This window comes from Mobula birostris, chromosome 19 (assembly GCF_030028105.1).
Source record: "Mobula birostris isolate sMobBir1 chromosome 19, sMobBir1.hap1, whole genome shotgun sequence".
In the NCBI taxonomy this organism is placed as follows: Eukaryota; Metazoa; Chordata; class Chondrichthyes; order Myliobatiformes; family Myliobatidae; genus Mobula; species Mobula birostris.
In genome coordinates, this window is record NC_092388.1 from 21895694 (window position 1) to 21915737 (window position 20044).

The 20044-nt window shown below is 38.8% G+C and overlaps 1 protein-coding gene across 5 annotated transcripts in view; it reads right to left on the reverse strand.

The window, feature by feature from the left end:
- LOC140212473 (PH domain leucine-rich repeat-containing protein phosphatase 1-like) overlaps positions 1–20044 on the reverse strand; it is a 177787-nt gene that overhangs the window by 28480 nt on the left and 129263 nt on the right. For 4 of the 5 annotated variants that reach the window (XM_072283320.1, XM_072283322.1, XM_072283323.1 and 1 more), the window contains exons 5-9: positions 9294–9440; positions 8901–9131; positions 6116–6318; positions 4073–4133; positions 3235–3330 (exon numbers count right to left, since the gene is read on the reverse strand). In XM_072283320.1, the coding sequence (XP_072139421.1) occupies positions 3235–3330; positions 4073–4133; positions 6116–6318; positions 8901–9131; positions 9294–9440 (738 nt within the window). The remainder of the gene's footprint in view (positions 1–3234; positions 3331–4072; positions 4134–6115; positions 6319–8900; positions 9132–9293; positions 9441–20044) is intronic. The other variant, XM_072283321.1, reaches the window with a different exon arrangement.

The following is a 20044-nucleotide window of genomic DNA, read 5'->3' on the forward strand; positions in this document are numbered from 1 at the left end:
TCCAATTGCAGAGGGATGAGCTGATACCAAGCTGGCGAAGTTTGGCAATCAGCTTGGAGGGAATCACAGTTTTGAATGCCGAACTAAAGTCAATGAACAGCATTCTGATGTAAGAGTTGGGGCTGTCCAGGTGGGTCAGGGCAGAGTGAAGTGCCGTGGAGATGGTGTCCTCTGTTGACCTGTTGGTGCAATAGGCAAATCGATGGGGGTCCAGGGTAGTGGGCAGACAGGATTTCAGATATGATAGAACCAGTCTCTCAAGCACTTTGCAATGATGGGCGTGAGTGCAACTGGATGGAAGTCATTCAGGCCCGTGGCAGTGGAATGCTTTGGCACTGGCACGATGGTGGCGATCTTGAAGCTTGTGGGGACAACTGCCTGGGCCAGGGACAGATTAAAAATGTCCGTGAAGACCCCGGCCAACTGCCCTGCAGAGACTCTGAGAACACAGCCAGGTATTCCATCCGGACCAGCTGCCTTCCCATACATTCACCCTGCTCAGGGTGGCGCAAACATTGGAGGTGGAAAGTGAGAGAGGCAGCTCACCGGGTGGGAGATCTGCTTTGAGGGTGACCTTGTTTTCTCGGTCAAAACGACTGTAGAAGTAATTGAGCTCAGCAGGGAGGGAAGCAGAGCTGGAAGGGGGCACAGTACTATGTGGTTTGAAGTCTGTAATGACCTGTATGCCACGCCACATGCGCCGGGGGTCCAAGGAGCTTATCTCATTCTGTAATCATCATCTCTTAGGAAAAATTGAATGCAATCTCAATGGCTTTATTATGAACTTGCAAAAGTCCCATGAGCAATGTTATCTACCCTATAGGATCACATGACTGGCTGTCCTATTCCTCTTCCAGATATCTTAATAAATTAACCATCCAATCATCCACCTTGCTGAAAATTTTGAACCAATACATCATGCCTACTGAGGATGACGGTTGACAGCTTTACATTTCAGTCACCGACAGGCAGTTTGCTTTTGTAGAAATAACTTTTGTTTCTTTGATAGTGTGAATGGCCAGTTGGAATAAATTGGATGATATATTTTGTCTCTTATTTATCTGCACTAATCACTGCTCAGGGATCATGCCAATATTTTGACTGCAAAATCAATAATAATCACAATAAACTGAGAATGCAGAGTAGTTTCAAAGAAACTTCTTCTGCAAATGATTAATGGTTATGAACAGAACATAAATGGGGATAGGAATGATCAATATTTTCTTTGTATCAGTGCTTCAAAACTGTGGTGCTTGACTGTACAAAGTTACATAAATCAAAGACTGTAGCATATCTACCAGCTGGGTCCCACTCTGGTCATCCTACTGCCACATCATTTAGATCCACAACTTTTTTTTTAATCCCCTTCCTTTTAAACCACTCTGACATTCTATCATTTATCACCCATTTACAGGATGAAAAATCATAAAACCAACATTTGCTTGCCACTATCTGTCCTTAAAAAGATAACATGGTGAGCTACCTTCAACTGATACACTCTGTCTCAATGTTGCTACATTGGAAACACCAGAATTTTAATCTCACAAAAAACAACAAATAGTTTTGAAGTTCCACATCAGGGTTATGCATGGTGTGGAGGAAAGCTTTGAGGTGCTCCCATGTACCAGATGTCACCCTTGGACATCCCAGTGGTTAAGGCTGTGGTTTTGGACAATGCAGTTTGAGAAATCTTGACAAACTGTTAGTACTCTTATACATACTGAAGCACAATGCACCAATAACAGGGGCAATGAAAATGGAGGATGGGTTCTAGTATACTAGTCTTCAGTGTCATCAAGCTTCTCAGAATTCAGGTGTTCAAGAGTATACCGAAACTCTCAGTCCAATGAGTTTAGAATTTTAATAACATTGAGCTAATTAACAAAATCCAGCAGTCTACATTGTGTGGTATACTAACTTATAACTAAACTATACACTGGGGCCTCTATCTCAACTGCTTCAACCAATTCCAATCCCAGATCTCTTCCAATGCCAAATTTTTTGCTCTCATCTAAATATACAAAAGCAAAATATGAACTAAAAATATAAATGCTGGACATACAGCTTCTGTGAAGAAAGAAATTAACCATTTCTCTCTTCAGTTGCTGTCTTATCTACTGAGTACTACCAGTAGTTTAGGCTTTTATCTCAAAATCACTTTTTCCAGTTGCTCCACAATTATTGTTTCCCTGAATTCATTTTGTTCATGAAATATATGCTAAAAATAATACCTGATTCCTTAATCACTTACATTATTAATGTATCCTATCTAGCAAATCATCGTTTGTACTTTTAACTTGTTCTTGGGCTATGATAAAATTAATTTCCTTGCATTCTTTCCTCAGAAATTCTCAATCAAGCCAGTTACCTCTTTGGTTGTTACCCTTATAACAAAACTCCTGTTTACTTAACAAAATCTGAATCTGTCTTCCCATCTGACTACGAATCGTAAGCACCACTGTAAGCATAGGCTATTTTTAATTTCCCTTATATTGCTTGTTCTTTTAGTTCCTTGCAAGTAATGACCACCTCATGCTGCTGGAATATTCTTTTAGACTGTGTACTTCTGTGTCCATTTTCCACTTAAATCTGTTTTTTTTTCCATTCTGTGTCGTCACAGTCAGCTCCAACTACCTGAACTTTGATATTTATCCTTTATTCAGCTTTGTTAATGCTGATGGAGATGCCATTGCACCAGACTCCCTCTCCAGTGAAAGGTTTTTTAGGCTGTCCCTCAGAATCAAGGATGACCTGCTTCATTGAAAAACTACGACTATATTGACTGCCCAATAATCTGCAGTGACGTTGGAAAATACCACTGAATTTTTATCCATAAACATCACCGATGGTCTTTGGTTATTCCAGCACTTTTGTGACCCAGATCATAAACTTTTCCAGTCATTACTTTATGCCAAGTATAAAAAGGCTATCCCAAATGAAGGTTCTCTCCTTGCATGTTTCATTTCCAAACATCATCATTTTAATCAACATTCTTACATACCAACAGTCCCAAACATTACAATTTCAATTCTAAACAACATTTTAAATATTTATGATGGTAATTTATCTTTAAATTTGTCTGTCACATCCTTTAAGAATTCACCTGTGTTTATTTTTAATGGAACAGTTCATATAGATCTTGATTTTAGCATAGTATTATTGGATAGCCAGAGGCAGGTTCTTAATTATACTGCATAGAGATGAATGAGTTATTTTTGTTGTTTCAACACTTACCTTGCAGGCAACTCACAGAGCTGATTGTGACTGATATCCAAGACTTCCATTTTCTTAACTTCACACACCCATTCAGGTAAACTATCCAGTCTGTTTCTGTATTTACAAGGCAATGTAAACAAAGTAAAATCACTGATAATCAAGAATTGACTCTATTCTTTAATAACGTTTCAATCCAAAGACAGGTAATTAATGTTCCCTTTTTTTGGGCAATTGTAATTGTCCAGCCACACAGACTGTCTTGTCATTTTTGGAAGTAATAAAAGGCTCATTTCCACTAGCTGCATATTCAATCTACTTAGTAATGCAAGGTTGAATGTGTGTGTTACAACATCAGAACAGGCTGAACTCGTATATTTGTAAAATATTAGCTTCCTCTGTTTTAAATTAGAGTTGACATCTTATGAATAAGTGCTTGAATTCTTCTTCTTTGTTAATTTTTGAATGAATTCCATGAATGGTACTTCATGAATCCTAATACTGTACTCACAATTTAGTACCCTAGTTGCTTCAAAGCTAATGTAAGAACAGAAACACAACAGGAGCATAAAGGACAGCTTCTCTCCTTCAGTTTCCGTTCAATGGGCTGAAGAGAACAGAAATATACCCTAAACAAATCAAATTAGAGGTAATCTAGCTACAAAATGCCTTTAATAAAAACAGAAGGATCCAAAAACACATTGCAGTTCAGGCAGTGTTTGTGGAAAGAGAAACAGAGTTAATGTTTCAGGTTAAAGTCTATTCATTACAACTGCCTGTTCTGCTGAGTCTTTCCAATACCTAGTGTTTTTACTTCAGATTTCTAGTGTCTGTAGTTTTTAGTTGATTTATCACCTACCTTGAGACATCCATGAAAGTGAGATTGTTTGGGACTGGATATATATCAATATATACAAGTTCTGAAACAAAGAACAGTTTAGTCATTTTATTTTAAGTGGCATGAGAGCGTCATTTTTTACTTTTGTGTTTCTATATTAATTGTATGGTCTCTCTGAACAACATATTTCCTTGCATATCACACTTTCCTCATTGTTGTACTAATGATAACCTTGCTAACACTGGTAAATATTATATTGGCTACCTCACCTCTGTGATGCAAGAAGTATTACTTCCTTCCTGCAATGAGGCTGGCATCAAAAATTGCACATCTCTCAGTGTGTGTTGTAATTAACATGTTTACTACCTCTCTGCCAAAAACATACAGTCCAAATGATTGTCATAACTTTGTAATTCACTCATAAAAGAAATATGGACTTGCTGAGATTTGATTAACAAAGTTATGTTGGGGTGACATATTTGTAAATTATGTACTCAGATGAAATGGCGAAGTAATTATGGACAGTATTTATCCATGACTTTCTTCCAAAAACAGATGAAAGAAATTGGTTATTTTTTAATACAAATTTATGCTTCCCAGAACATGCCTTATGAGATAAGAGAACAGACTGAAAAAGAATTTGGTAAAAATCCACTTGTGATGTACAGACCTGCAAGAGAACTTCTTTCTAACTACCTTCTGATCTAAAGACTTTGGCCTACCATGTGGGAACAACCAAAATCAAGATCTCAATAATTATGCAAGACCTCAGGGTTTGATAAGCATTACCCACATGATGCTAGTTTGTTTATAGAGGTCCAGTGTCTCAAGTTCATCCATGTCACCATTTTGACTAAGCTGAATGACTGTCATAGTGTCACAATTGCATTCTATGCAATTCTGAAGTATACAAGTTGGAACTTCCATTCCATAAAGCCTATTTTCAATGTAGTTTTCACTGTTTAATTTAAGGGTGATATTGTAATTTTCCTCCAATTATTACTTTCTTTACAGAAAGGCATAAAGCATTTAAAACAATTCAGCATTCTTCCTGGTCTATATGGTTGAGTTCCAGACCAAATAGAATCAGATTTAATATCATTGGCATACATCATGAAATATGTTGTTTTGCAGTATATAACAATAAAAAACTATTAATTACAAAAAGAAATACCTATATATAAAAAAATTAAATTAAATACATTTATGAATTAATTCAGAGAGGGAACTAGATGTGCAATGTGGTTCTGAAGGTAAGGAAAGAAAACATATTTAACCAAGGGAATAGCATCCTAATTTCCACCACTAACTTCAGATTAAATCAGCAGTAGCATCTTGTGCACTATTGCCTGTGCAGCCAGCTGCCTTAATGGACTGCTCATAGAGCCAATGGGCAGCAAAGATACGTCTGTTCTCAGGCTAAGAAGTCTGTCCAAGCCTGTAGGGCATTAAGCCAGGCACAAGAATGGCAATTTCCTTTTAAATGACTGGGAGACATTGGCACCCAGGAGAAAAGGAAGTAGTTATATACTAAATATTCAGGCTGGCTTTCATTAATGAATTAAAATTTGCATTTTAGCTTATTAATTGTAAATGAAGTTTTAATGCTTTCAATTTTAACTATGTTTTTGCATAACCTGAGTTTTACTGAATGCAAAAAATGTTTAAAAGCAATCTATTTCTCAACCACTCTTACACACACTCTAGAAGGAAGAGCTTAGCCAGTTGTCAAAGTGATTATTACAAATACTGCTCGTTGTGCCACAGGCTATGTTTCACTGAGCTATGCCAAAGTGCTGGAAGCTGGGATTCACACAGAAGACCATGTCGCAGACTATGCAAGAACAAAGAGTATGGTCCAGGGCAGGATGACAATTTTTGCACAACCAAAAAAAAAAAGGTCCCATAATTTTGCTCCCATAATAACATTATGGGAGCTGTTGCTAAGTTAACAAATTTCACGTCGCATGCCAGTGATAATAAACCTGATTCTGATTCTACCAGATAATCAAAGCATTTTAGTTTAGTTCACATGCTAAGTAGTATTTGGACATATAAACTTACCATTTGAAGCAGCATAAAGAGTCTTCAGAAAATATCCACTGACTTTAAGACTAGTTAGTTGGTTTCGTTCACAATGTAATACCTCAATATTCTGAAATATTGTGCAATCAAGGGCAATCAGTTTGTTGTCACGCAGATCTAGATGTGTGACATGCTGCAAGTAATCCATATCTGCTAGGTCCAACTTGGCAATGTGATTGAGTCTAAATTCAAATAGATAACATTAAGCTACCTTTTCACAGATAATTTGGATTTGTCAAATGGTTATTCCTATTATTTACTATATTTATATTATTTTAAATATGATTACTTCATATTTTAATTACAAGTAATAGGCTGCACAATTTTATTGAAGAAAATCATTAAGTACTATTATTTCTAAAAATTAAAAAGGACTGTTAATAAGTGCAGATGCTAAAATGACATGATGGTGGAAACAGGTTAATTTGTTTGGTAAGAGAGCCCAGCACCGAAAAGGTGAGTGAATTGTGGATGTAAAAGCAAACAGACAGCTGCATGGATGCAATTGAAATTGGAGCATTCATACACAAGTCAAAGTATTCCACCATTACACACAAAAATGAATGCTTTAAAACATGAATCTCAAAATCACAGACGCAAGGACCTACTTTGCACAAAATATGCATAAGCCACATTTGCAGAAAGTATGAAATACTTGATTCAACTTCATTCTCTCCCATCCATTCCCTCAAAGCTCTTTTTCTCTAAGCTGAAAATATGGAAAGTTTTGGTCTGTTGGTTCCTGGGCTGGTTAACAAATAAAACTCTGAAATGGTTTCAAGGCTAGTACCTGGATGCTATAGTTTTACCAGCTAGATAGCAGTTGCATCCAGATTAATTTTGCATATAAGCACTCAAACAAAGATGGTAAGTGGCCAGTAAGGAGCTCTATGAGCTGCAGAAAACATTACAATTGCTTGGATTTTAGGTAGTATTAACATATCAAAATGTCCCAAAAACATTTTACAGGATTGTTATCAATGGGGGACTCTGCAACTAGCCACTTGAGGTGATCAAAGACTTGGCTTAAGAAGTAAACAGAGTACTTAATGCATGCAAGTAGGTTTAGGGAGAGGAATCTGGAACTTAATGCCAAGGCAGTTAAAAACATATTTGCCAGTGATGAAATAATTTAAGTCTGGAAGCTTAAGATACTAGAACTGGAGAAATGCAGAAGAGACGAAGTCCTTTAGGGCCAACAGCATGGAAGGAATTGAAAATAAAGCTGAGATTCTTAAAATCAAAGATTTATTTAATGCAAAGATACTGCAGGTCATCAAATTGGGATCCCAGATCAATGGGACTCAGTGAGATTCAAAATATAACCTGTAGAGGTTTGGACAAACACAATTTATGTAAGGTAGAAGGAGGAAGCTGTTGAGTACTTTGAGAAGTCTGGAACTACAGAAAGTGTGAATCAATGTTTCAGCAGTAGATGAGATAGGTTAGAATCAGGTGGCATCATGGATGTGAAAAAAACAATAATTGATGGAATGCACATATGGCTGGACAGTCAAACAAGGTTATAAACTTGTTGTTGGAACAGAAGTATCAGCATATTAAAAACAGTGAAGTAGTGGAGAAATTTGCTGTATAAAATGACTGTAACTATCCTTTCATATTCTTCTTGACCCATTTCCAGTACTTGATACAGTCAGACACACCATTCATCTCCTCTAATGTTCAGTTAGGGTGAATTAACTCTAACTAGCTTATGTTCTTTCCTCTCCAATCCCTTTGTCATTGTGACCAATAGTTGTTCAAATAGTTCTCTTTGACCCAATGTCAGCTTGCTGACTGCCCATCAGCAATATCATCCAAAAATATACTTGGTTTCACATAAAAGTTAGCAAAATACTGCTCTATCTTGCCAATGCATTTCACAATAACGGATTACCTCAATATCCCAGTGTCTTTAATTTGACAAATTACTTGTCTGATACTAAGCATTAGATGTACAGCAATTTCCTCCAATATTATAAAGGTTGGTCAAAGCTATGGAAAGGAACATCAAAATTTACTGGGATGACAGCAGCAAACAGTCTACAGCGTACAGTCAGGGCACTGAATCAGTGTGCTGTAAATGGAGTTTTAATACAACATTGTGAAGGCTATGGTTGCTATCACATGTAAGAATGTGATTGGACAGAGTTCGGAGCATGTGCAGAAATGACAGAATGATCTAGAAACTGTATGGTGAAAACGTGGTTGCTATTTGCTGCTGTAAATAAAATTTCCAGTTTTAATTCTTCCAGAATATAGTTTGTTCTTAGTGACCCACGGTATGTATAAAGAACACAACAAAGACAAAGAATTACAATACTGAACTATAAGACTGAAAACAACAACTTGACATACAAAGGATATGTTGAACATGGATAATATATAACACTGAAAGTGTTTCAGCAGAAAACTTCTTACAGATTAGAATTTTGCCAGGGTGACAATAGTATTACTGAACATCTTTATACAATTTCTAATTCAATACATACAAATGATCTCAAATAAAGATTCAATTTACTTCATGAAATATTAACCACTGACAATAATATTTGCCATATTTCCCTGATAAACATGGCTTTCTGAAATTGAAATAATTATCAATGCTGCTAGAAAAATCTGACCTGTTTAAGCATGTCAGATTATCCTACTGATTCAAAGGAAAAAGAACACAAGCTTTTATTTGCTTATGTTTTATTCCACCAGAGAGATAGTAATGTATTATGATGAAGCCCATAAAACGCTAAACCAACACAAGAACTACCTTAAATCAAGATGTTTGATGTGAGACATTCTGCACAAACTTTGCAGGCTCAGGATCTCCAAGTAATTGCCTGACATACAAAGTCTCTCCACAGCTGTCAGGTCCTCCAAAACTTTTGGAATATTTTTGAACTCATTGAAGGACAGGCCCAAGTAACTCAGTTGTTTCAGGTTCCCCAGCTCCGATGGAAGAGAACTGAGACAGTTGCCATCCAGTAAAATTGTCTGTAGGCTAAATTTCAAAAAGGTAAAAAGAAATATTAGTTTCTTTATCTATCACCAAAGCCTATTGAAGGTTCATTCCTAGCATCTGTTCAAAAGCATGGTACTAAGGCAATGTTAAATAAATTAATTACAAATAAAAACTTGTACAGCATGAGATCTGGATACTTACTTATCCATCTTGCCAACTGTTGCTGGGATAAAATGCAGGGCATTGCAGGAAAGGTTGAGTTCTGATAGGGTGGGAATATCACAAACAGCAAAAGGAAATTCTCCCATCTGGTTATTTGACAGATTTAGACTTTTCAACTTCATAAACCTGCAGTATAGATTTAAAAAGAAATTTAATGTAAAACTGAAATAGCAATCTGACCTTAAAAAGTACACTATATAAAATAAAGCATTGGATTGATAACTATTCAAGCTTTATTGCAACTCATTAAAAAGAATCACTTAATCTTAGGTTTCCAAACAACAATCTTGATGAGCAGGCAGTTTGCCACCATTGAGGACGGTCTCTTGAATGAAGTTCAGCTTGAGAAAACCAGATACACATTACTTGCCGTCTTTTCAAAGTAAGGATTACTGAACATCGGCTCTATCTAATTATAGCTAAAGAGATTCTATTCAAAAGTGGACCATAGCCAAACCATACTAATGCATTTGTGACCCAAGTGGGGCCAAAAACATATCCAATGCACAGCATATATGCTTACAGTTTACACAAGGACCAATCAATATCAGTAAAACATACTATAAAACATTTTTAAATGAATGTTATTAGCGGTCTCCATTTTCTTCTGATGTTCCAGGAATGAAAAAGTACTTGAGCACATGGAATTGGCAATCATTTATTACTGTCACGCGTGCAGAGATAGGGCGAAAAGCTTGTCTTGCATACTTCATACAGATTTGGGGGATCAGACTGAGGGGAGGGGAATGAGGGGGATCTTACCCAGTACACTGAGGTAGTACAAGGTAAAATGCAAAATAAAGTGCACCAGCTACAGAAAAAGTGTGGTGCAGATATTCAATAAAGTGCAAGATCATAACAAGGTAGATTGTAACGTCAAGAGTCCATCTTACTATACTAGGCAGGCGCTGTCATTGAGACTGGTGATACATACTTTTGTATTTTCTGCCCAATGAAAGAGGATAGAACATCCAGGCTGGGTGGGGTCTTTGATTATGAAGGCTGCTTTAGCAAAGCCATGAAAACTATAGACAGAGTACATGGAGGGGCTGCTAATTTCCCTGATGCATTGAGCTGTGCCAACAACTCTCTGCAGTTCCTTGTAGTCACATGCAGAGCAGTTTCCATATCAAAATGAGATACAGTGGCATGCAAAAGTTTGGGCACCCCTGGTCAAAATTTCTGTTACTGTGAGTAGCTAAGCAAGGAAAAGATGAACTGATTTCCAGAATGCATAAAGTTAAAGATGACACATTTCTTTAATATTTTAAGCAAGAAAACTTTTTTATTTCCATCTTTTACAGTTTCAAAATAACAAAAAAGCATCCTCTTTTCACCTTCGGCTTTTTTACAGGTGGTGTGATGTTTGCTTCCAGAATTTGCTGGTATTTAATTGAATTCATTCTTCCCTGTACCAGTAAATGTTCCCCGTGCCACTGGCTGCAACACAAGCCCAAAGCATGATCGATCCACTCCTGTGCTTAACAGTTGGAGAGGGGTTCTTTTCATGAAATTCTGTACCCTTTTTTTTTCCAAACATACCTTTGCTCATTGCGGCCAAGAAGTTCTATTCAAAAGGTTCAAAGGAACATCTAAACAAACCTGATGCATTTTGGAAACAAGTCTTGTGGACTGATGAAGTTAAAATAGAACTTATTGGCAGCAATGAACAAAGGTATGTCTGGAGCAAGTTCTGGAAGCATACATCACACCGTCTGTACAAAAGCCGAAGATGAAAAGAGGATGGCTTCTACAACAGGATAATGAACCAAAACACACCTCAAAATCCACAATGGACTACCTCAAGAGGCGCAAGCTGAAGGTTTTGCCATGACCCCCACAGTCCCCTGACCTAAACATCATCGAGAATCTGTGGATAGACCTCAAAAGAGCAGTGCATGCAAGGCAGCCCAAGAATCTCACAGAACTAGAAGCCTTTTGCAAGGAAGAATGGGTGAAAATCCCCCAAACAAGAATTGAAAGACTCTTTGCTGGCTACAAAAAGCGTTTACAAGCTGTAATACTTGCCAAAGGGGGTGTTACTAAGTAATGCCACGCAGGGTGCCCAAACTTTTGCTTCAGGCCCTTTTCTTTTTTTGTTATTTTGAAACTGTAAAATTTGGAAATATAGAAGTTTTCTTGCTTAAAATAGTAAAGAAATATGTAATCTTTAACTTTATGCCTTTTGGAAATCAGTTATTTTTACTTGCTTAGCTATTCACAGTAACAGAAATTTTTACCAGGGATGCCCAAACTTTTGTATGCCACTGTACTTCTAGATTGGATAAATTTCTCTGGTACATAGTCATAGTCATACTTTATTGATCCCAGGGGGAAATTGGTTTTCCTTACAGTTGCACCATAAATAAAAAATAGTAATAGAACCAAAAATAGTTAAATAGTAATATGCACAAATATTAAGCAAGGAAGTAACATCATAGTGTGTAGCTCTTAAAACTTAAAATTGGAATTGTATATAATGGACCTATTGTGTAAATTGCTTGGTATTTGCTGCAATATCTAAAATTGGTGCTACCCGATTTCCATCTTCTATGGAAAATGAATGAAACAATTTCAGAATCAGAATCAGGTTTAATATTACTGGTGTATGTCATGAAATTTGTTGTTGTGCAGCAGTACATTACAATAGACAAGAAAAAAGTAATGATGTAGCATTCAGGAATGAGGATCTAATGTCCACTCAGAAATCTATTTGCAGAGGGGAAGAAGCTACTCCTGAATCTTTCAGTGGGTGCCTTCAGGCTCCTGTACCTCCTCCTTGAGGGTAGCCGTGAGAAGAGGGCATGTTTTGGGTGATGAGCGTCCTTAATGACAGACGCCATCTTTTTGGGGCATCACTCCTTGAAGATGTCCAGGATGCTGGGGAGGCTAGTGATGTATTAATTAAGAAAGGGGTGGTTAAGAATTCATCCTGCTTGATTTCTGCATGAATCTAATGTCAGTAAGATACAAGGATGCATAAAATCACCTCAAATGCCAAAACCAAACACAATGAAATGTAAACTATGTACCTAAAAGGAAGGTAATGCCGCATGTTTGAGAATCTAGGTACTAATATTAAAATTGTAAAGGATATAAGTTTGGAACTCTTCTCAAATGCAAACAGTTAATTTGTCACCAGCAAGTGCTTTTGTAAGAGTGTGCAGTAAATATATGAAGTACAAAAATTTCCAAGACATAATTAAAAGAACTTCAATGGTATTTACATCTTATGGGTATGGATCCAATAGGCATAGCACTAATCCTTCAAATTATTATTCCTTCTGAAACAATGCAATTTGAATATTGTTTTTTCTAAAATTACATGGTCACAAAATTGCTTGCTGTTGCATGTGTCTAGATATTCCCTTTTCTTTCCTCCCAGAAGAGTAATTTTTATTTAAGCTCAATAAATATCTGCTTCATAACTACACAGTACAGCCAGAGGTGCAATAAAACATGTCCAACACTCCAAGCCACAAATTAAGCTGGCTGCAATACAGCCTTTTAGAAAGTAACACTACATGTAGGGAAAGTAGGATTAAAATCTCCATGAGAGGGATTTTCAAAATGGTAGCAGAATTTTTCAATTATATAAATCACCATAAAGCTATTCATCTATTTTTCATCTAGGAAAGATACGTATTCACCTCTGACTTCCTCATGGGTTGTCTCATTGCAACACAGCTTGATCAGTTATAGTCTGCGAAGGATGAAGCCATTAACAGAAAACAAATAACTATAACTGAACAAACTGCATAGAACCAATAAACCTCATGCATCACTGTGGACAAATGGGTCAAAACTATGGAGCCCTAAAGCAAATCTACATTGTGCCGAACAACAGGGATCTCTCTCATCAATGAAGCAACTGGTTAAAACAAAAGTGATGCCAAAACAAAGTGCGGTCTTTCATTGACCAGTGTGGTGCGTGGCCAAGTGGTTGGGGCGTTGGACTAGCAATCTGAAGGTTCTGAGTTTGAGCCCCAGCCAAGGCAGTATGTGGGTCCTTGAGCAAGGCACTTAACCACACAATGCTCCAGTCCACCCAGCTGAAAATGGGTACCGGTAAAATGCTGGGGGTTAACCTCACGATAGACTGGCATCCTACCTGGGGAGAAGTATCGTACTCTCAGTCGCTTCACGCCACAGAAATCGGCATAAGCACGGGCCTGATGAGCCTATAAGGCTCGGGACAGACTTTAACGTTAACTCTTTCACTGACCACAAGATGGTAAAGAAATAGTCTTCAGAGGCCATCGAAGCCTTCAAGGGGTGCTTTGAGGTTACTGTACTGATTGGAATGTGCTGTGTGAACCATATGGGGAGGACATTAATGGACTTACTGATTGCATCACTAACTAAATCAGCTTCTGTGTGGACACTGTAATACCATCAAGGACAGTTCGCTGCTTCCCTAAAAACAAACAAAGGGTCACCAGTGATATAAAGGCTCTTCTCAATCCCAAGAAGAGAGCCTTTAGATCAGGAGCCAGGGAGGAACTGAAACAAGTGCAGAAGGAGCTAAAGGAGATGATCAAGGTAGCTAAAGAGTACTACGGAAGCGAGCTGGAGGACAAGCTTGGGCAGAGTAGCATACTGTGACAGGCATGAATTTGAATTGAATTGACTTTATTTCTTACATCCTTCACATACACGAGGAGTAAAAATCTCTATGTTACGTCTCCGTCTAAATGTGCAATAAGCAATCATTGTAATTATTAATAATTTATAATAAATACAACAATCATAGCAGCTGGAATAGATTGCGGTTGGGGTGACTTGGGTCCCCAATGATCCTTCAGGCCCTTTTTTCACATCCATCTTTGTAAATGTCCTGAATCATGGGAAGTTCACTACTACAGATGCGCTGGCTGTCCGCACCACTCTCTGCACTCTCTCTGGTAAGGGAAGTACAGTTCCCATACCAGGCAGTGATGCAGCCAGTCATGATGTTCTCAATTGTGCCCCTGTAGAAAGTTCTTAGGATTTTGGGGCCCATACCAAACTTTCTCAACTGTCTAGGTGAAATAGGCGCTCCTGTGCCTTTTTCACCACACAGCTGGTGTGTACAGACCACGTGGGGTCCTCGGTGATGTGGACGCCGAGGAACTTAAAACTGTTTACCCTCTCAACCCCAGATCCATTGATGTCAATAGGGGTTAGCCCATCTCCATTCCCCCTGTAATCTACAACCAGCTCCTTTGTTTTTGTGACATTGAGGGAGAGGTTTACTTGACACCACTGTGTCAGAGCGATTACTTCTTCCCTGTAGGCCACCTCATTATTGTTTGAGATTAGACCAATCAATGTACATCACTGGCTTCAACCTACCTTGCTGTAGAGCTTCAGAATGTACCTGTGAATGGGCTAATAAGTTAAATCAATTCTTCGATAGGTTTGACAACTGTCCTCCTGTTCACACTCCCCTCAGGACACCTGTCCAGATGCTGAGACATCCAATGCCCCCTCAGCATCAATGCCTCCCCCACTCCCTCCTCCAGTTCAACACATAAATGGACAATACAGGCTACCACTGTCTACACCCCCTCCTTGCCCTGCACCTACCATCCATATCTCCACATACCAGCTGTTATCGTCCCTAACTTCACCTCCTCCAGTCCCCACTTTCCACCAACTCCCCAGTCATCTTGGCCCCACCTTCACTACTGAGCAGGTGAGAAGGGCTCTGGGGAGACTCAGATATAGCAAAGCATTGGGACCAGATGGTGTGAACCACAAGATCCTGAAGGAGTGTACTGAGCAGCTGTGGGAGTTGTTCAGCGTATTTTCAATCTGAGTCTCAGCCTGGAAAGGGCCCAGACTGTGACACTGTGCGCAAAACATCATGTGTGGTCCAGAACCCAAGAAGGGCCAATGAAAAGTCTTAAATGACTACCGTCCAGCGGCCCTAACCTCACACATCATAAAGATCCTAGAAAGGCTTGTCCTGGTTCACACTTGATCCCTGGTTAGATCATCTCTCAATTCCCTGCAGTTTGCCTGTCGGGAGCACATTAAAGTCGATGATGCTGTCATCTACCTGCTGAACAGAGCCTACTCCCATTTGGATAAGCAGGGCAGCACCATCAAGGTCATGTTTTTTGATTTCTCAAGTGCCTTCAATACCATACAGCCCTCACTGGTGGGGGGAAAAGCTCAATTCAATGCAGGTTGGCACTTCCATTGTATCCTGGATAATGGACTACCTGACCAGCAGAGCGCAGTTTGTGCAGCTTCAGAGCTGTGTCAGACATGGCTACAAGCACCACTGGGGCCCCTCACGGACTGAATTGGCTCCCTTCCTGTTTACCCTGTATACCACAGACTTTAGATACAACACTGAGTCATGTCATCTGCAGAAATTTTCTGCTGACTCAGCAATAGCTGGGTGTATAAAGGGAGGACAGGAGGATGAATACAGGGTCCTGGTGGAGGACTTTGTCAAATGGTGCAAGCAGAATCATCAGCAGCTCAACATCAGTAAGACAAAGGAGATGGTAATCAACTTTAGGAAGGCTAAGCCTGCACTGCTCCGTTACTATTGATGTTGAAAACGTGGATCTGGTGAGGACCTACAAGTACCTGGGGGTGCACCTTGATGACAGACTTGAGTGGAACACCAACACAGAGGCTATGTACAAGAAGGGCCAGAGTTCCTCTACTTCCCGATGAGACTGAGACCGTTTGGAGTATGCAGGCCCCTCTTTCACATGTTCTACCAGTCTGTTGTCACCAGTACAATCTTCTATGCGGTGGTGTGCTGGGGCAATGGCATTAACACGGGTGATGCCAACAGGCTCAATAAACTGATTAGAAAGGTTGGCTTTGTTAGAGGAGTCAAAATAGACACACTGTAGAACAAAGGACTCTACAGAAAAACCAGTCAATTCTGGACAATGTTTCTCACCCTCTGCATGCCTCCTTGGCTGAATAGAGGAGCACTTTTAGTAACAGACTAAGACAACTGTGTTGTTCCGAAGAGCGCTATATGAGGTCATTCTTCCCCTTGGTTATTAGGCTCTATAATGAGTCGACCCCTTGCCGTGGAAGTGATGACCTCCTCCTGTTAGTCTGTTTGAGGTAACTTATTTTTGATTCTTTCTTACTTCTTTTCTAATATTTGTATATCTGTGGACTTGTAATGTTACTGCAACAATGTAATTTCCTTTGGAACCAATAAAGTATCTATCTATCTAACTCCATCTATCTGAATTTATTATGGTTATTAGGTTTATCGAGTATGACTTCAAGAAAATGAATCTCAGAGTCATATATGGTGACACATATATACTTTGATAATAAATTTAATTTGAACTTTGAACTCTAAAGAATGTATGTCCCTGAAGTTACAATAGATGTCTTCAAGTGAGTTCTCAATCTTTTGCACTAGTAGAGAAGGTATTATTATTCAGTCAGTAAATCCACATCTTGAAGTCCAACATCTTTGATCAATGTCTTGGTCATCGGTATGATATATATACATTATATATGGCTCTGTATTAAATTTTGACTGAAACTGCTCCTGTTGAAACAACCTAATTACTTCTTTCATCACATTAACTGTACTATTGAAAATAATTGCAATTTGTTTCTTGTTGTTTCATATGGAGAGTACAATCACTCGTCTAATCTGTCCGGATGAAGATTGTAGAATAGCATTTTGTGTGTATTACTTTGATTTCTAGCATCTGCAAATTTTCTCTTGTCTAGAATAACATATAGTGTTTTTTATTTAAAGAAATGAGCCCTTCTAGTTATAGAGTTGGCAATAGTTTCTAGAAAACATGTATTCCATTAAAAAAACAAGTCCTTGTAGAAAACCTTGAAAAGATGTACAGCACAACTAAAACTAAGTCACAAGAGATTCTGCAGACACTGCAAATCTTGAATAACACACACAAAGCACTGGAGAAATTCAGCAAGTCATGCACCATCCCTCCTACCTTATCACATGATTCCCTTTCAGCCCCTCCCCCATCCAACTAACTCCCCCTCTCACCTAGACCCACCAAGCTTGTGCTCCTCCCACGGCCCCTCCTTTTTATTCTGCTCCCACCCTTATCCTTTCTGGTCTTGATGAAGGTCTTGGCCCAAAACTTTGATTGTTCATTTCTGTCTACAGATTTTCTTGACCTGCTGAGTTCCTCCAGCATTTCATGTGTGTTTCAATCAAAACTACCCAGCATTTGCTTTCAATTAGTTTCCATACCGTGCTGATTGTAATTATTGAGGTTTCTAAACACAGTAATATTTAGTAGAATATCAAAAATAAATACATCAATTTCATTTCAACTGAACTTCTCCACAGAAAAGTGATGTGATTTTACAGCACTTAAGTGTGAATGCAAGGAATTTTCAGAAAAGTTTACTCTTAAATATTTCACAGTAGATGAAACTGCTCTGCCTGTATGAAGTGTGAAAGAAACATTCAGAAATAGCACTGCTGTAGAAAAAAAAGTGATAATTACCAATGACACTCAAGTCCCTCAATACAAGGTCTTCAGTAACAGTGGACAGGGCAAATTTTCTCCTCCCTTGACCCACAGAACACCACAAAGCAAATTAATCTCTCTACACCATGTAAAACAGTGAAGATGAGCTCCTTGATGTCCACAACATTAATGCAGAGACATCCATATATTCATAGAACAGTACAGCACAGGAATAGGCTCTTTGGCTCATGATGTCTTTGCCGACCAATCTAATCTAATCCTATATGCTTGTTTGTGCTCTACGTTCCCTGACTGTTCGCATCCCTGTCTAAACAGCTCAATGTATCTGTTACCATTACTTCCCTTGGTAGCACATTTCAGGCACCTACCATTTCATGTGCACAAAACCTAACTCAAAACAGCATCCTGGTGAACTCCTCCAAAGCCTTTGCACTCCCAATAATACAGCAACCAGAATTGCACACAATAGTTCAAATGTGGTCCAACCAAAGTTTTACAGAGTAACAACATGACTTCCTGACTTTTATACTCAACACTCCAACCAGTGAAGGAAAGTGAACTGCAGGCTTTACCACACTGTCTACTTGTGTTGCCACTTTCAATAAGATCTCTCTGTACATCAATTCTCTTTAAGATCTCTCTGTACATCAATTCTCTTAAGGCTCCTCCTTCTTACTGTATCCTTTCCTGTTAAATTAACCTCCTGCAGTGCAATATCTCACACTTGTCCAGATTAAACTCCATCTTCATTTCAGTATCCACATTTCCAACTGGTCTCTCTCATGCTAAATCCTTTGACAACCTTCCTCACTACCTATTAGCAAATTTACTAATCAGATTAACAGCATTTGTGTTCAAGTTATTTACAGTGCCTATAAAAAATATTTACCCCCCCCCCTTGGAATTTTTCAAGTTTTATTGTTTTACAACATTGAATCACAGCAGATTTAATTTGACTTTTTTGACACTGATCAACAGAAAGACTCTTTCATGTCAAAGTGAAAACAAATCTCTACAAAGTGATCTAAATTAATTACAAATATAAAACACAAAATAATCAATTGCACGAGTATTCACCACTTCAGGTCAGTATTTAGTAGATGCACCTTTGGCAGCAATTACAGCCTTCAGTCTGTGAGGATAGGTCTCTATCAGCTTTGCACATCTGTACACTGCAATTTTCCCCCAACCTTCTTTACAAAACTGCTCAAACTCTGTCAGATTGCATGGGGATCCTGAGTGAACAGCCCGTTTTAAGTCCAGCGACAAATTCTCAATTGGATTTTTAAAATTTAGATTAGATTATGAGGACAAGCAGTCCTCTTTTATTGTCATTTAGTAAAGCATGCATTAAGAAATGATACAATATTGCTTCGGTGTGATATCACAAAACACAGGACAGACCAAGACTGAAAAAACCAACAAAACCACATAATTATAACATATATTTACAACAGTGCAACAATACCATAACTTGATGAAGAACAGTCCGTGGCACAGTAAAAGAGTTCTAAGTTTCTCGAAAGTCCCACATCTCACACAGACAGGAGAAGGAAGAAAACTCTCCCTGCCATGCCCAACCACAGTCTGACTCTGAGTCGTCCGAAAACTTCGAGCCTCTGATCAACCCTCCGACACCAAGTACCAAGCACCATCTCTATCCGAGCAATTCGAACTCAGTCTCGGTCACCAGCAGCAGGCAAAGCCGGGAATTTTGATGCCTTCCCTCCAGAAGATTCTCAATCGCGCAGTAACAACGGCAGTGAACTGGCATTTCCGAAATTTCTCCAGATGTTCCTCTGTGCTTTCTTGTCTGTCTCCATCAAATCAGAATTGTCCATGGCCCCTATTTAACGGATACGATATCATTTTCACTGGAGGGCTGCACGCACATGGCGCACTGCTACCGCCTCCTCCAGATTGAGATCTGGACTTTGACTTGGCCACTCCAGGATGTTAACTCTGTTGTTTTTAAGCCATTCATGTGTAGCGTTGGTTTTATGCTTGGGGTCATTGTCTTGTTGGAGAACAAATCTTCTCTCAAGTGGCAGTTCTCTTGCAAACTGCATGAGGTTTTCCACCAAGATTTCCCTGTATTTTGCTCCATTCACTTTACCTTCTACCTTCACAAGCCTTCCAGTGCCTGCTGCAGTGAAGCATCCCCACAGCATGATGCAGCCACCACCATGCTTCACAGTAGCAATGGTGTGTTTTTGATGATGTGTGGTGTTTCGTTTACACCAAACGTGTAAAAGCTAAATTTTGGTTTCATCA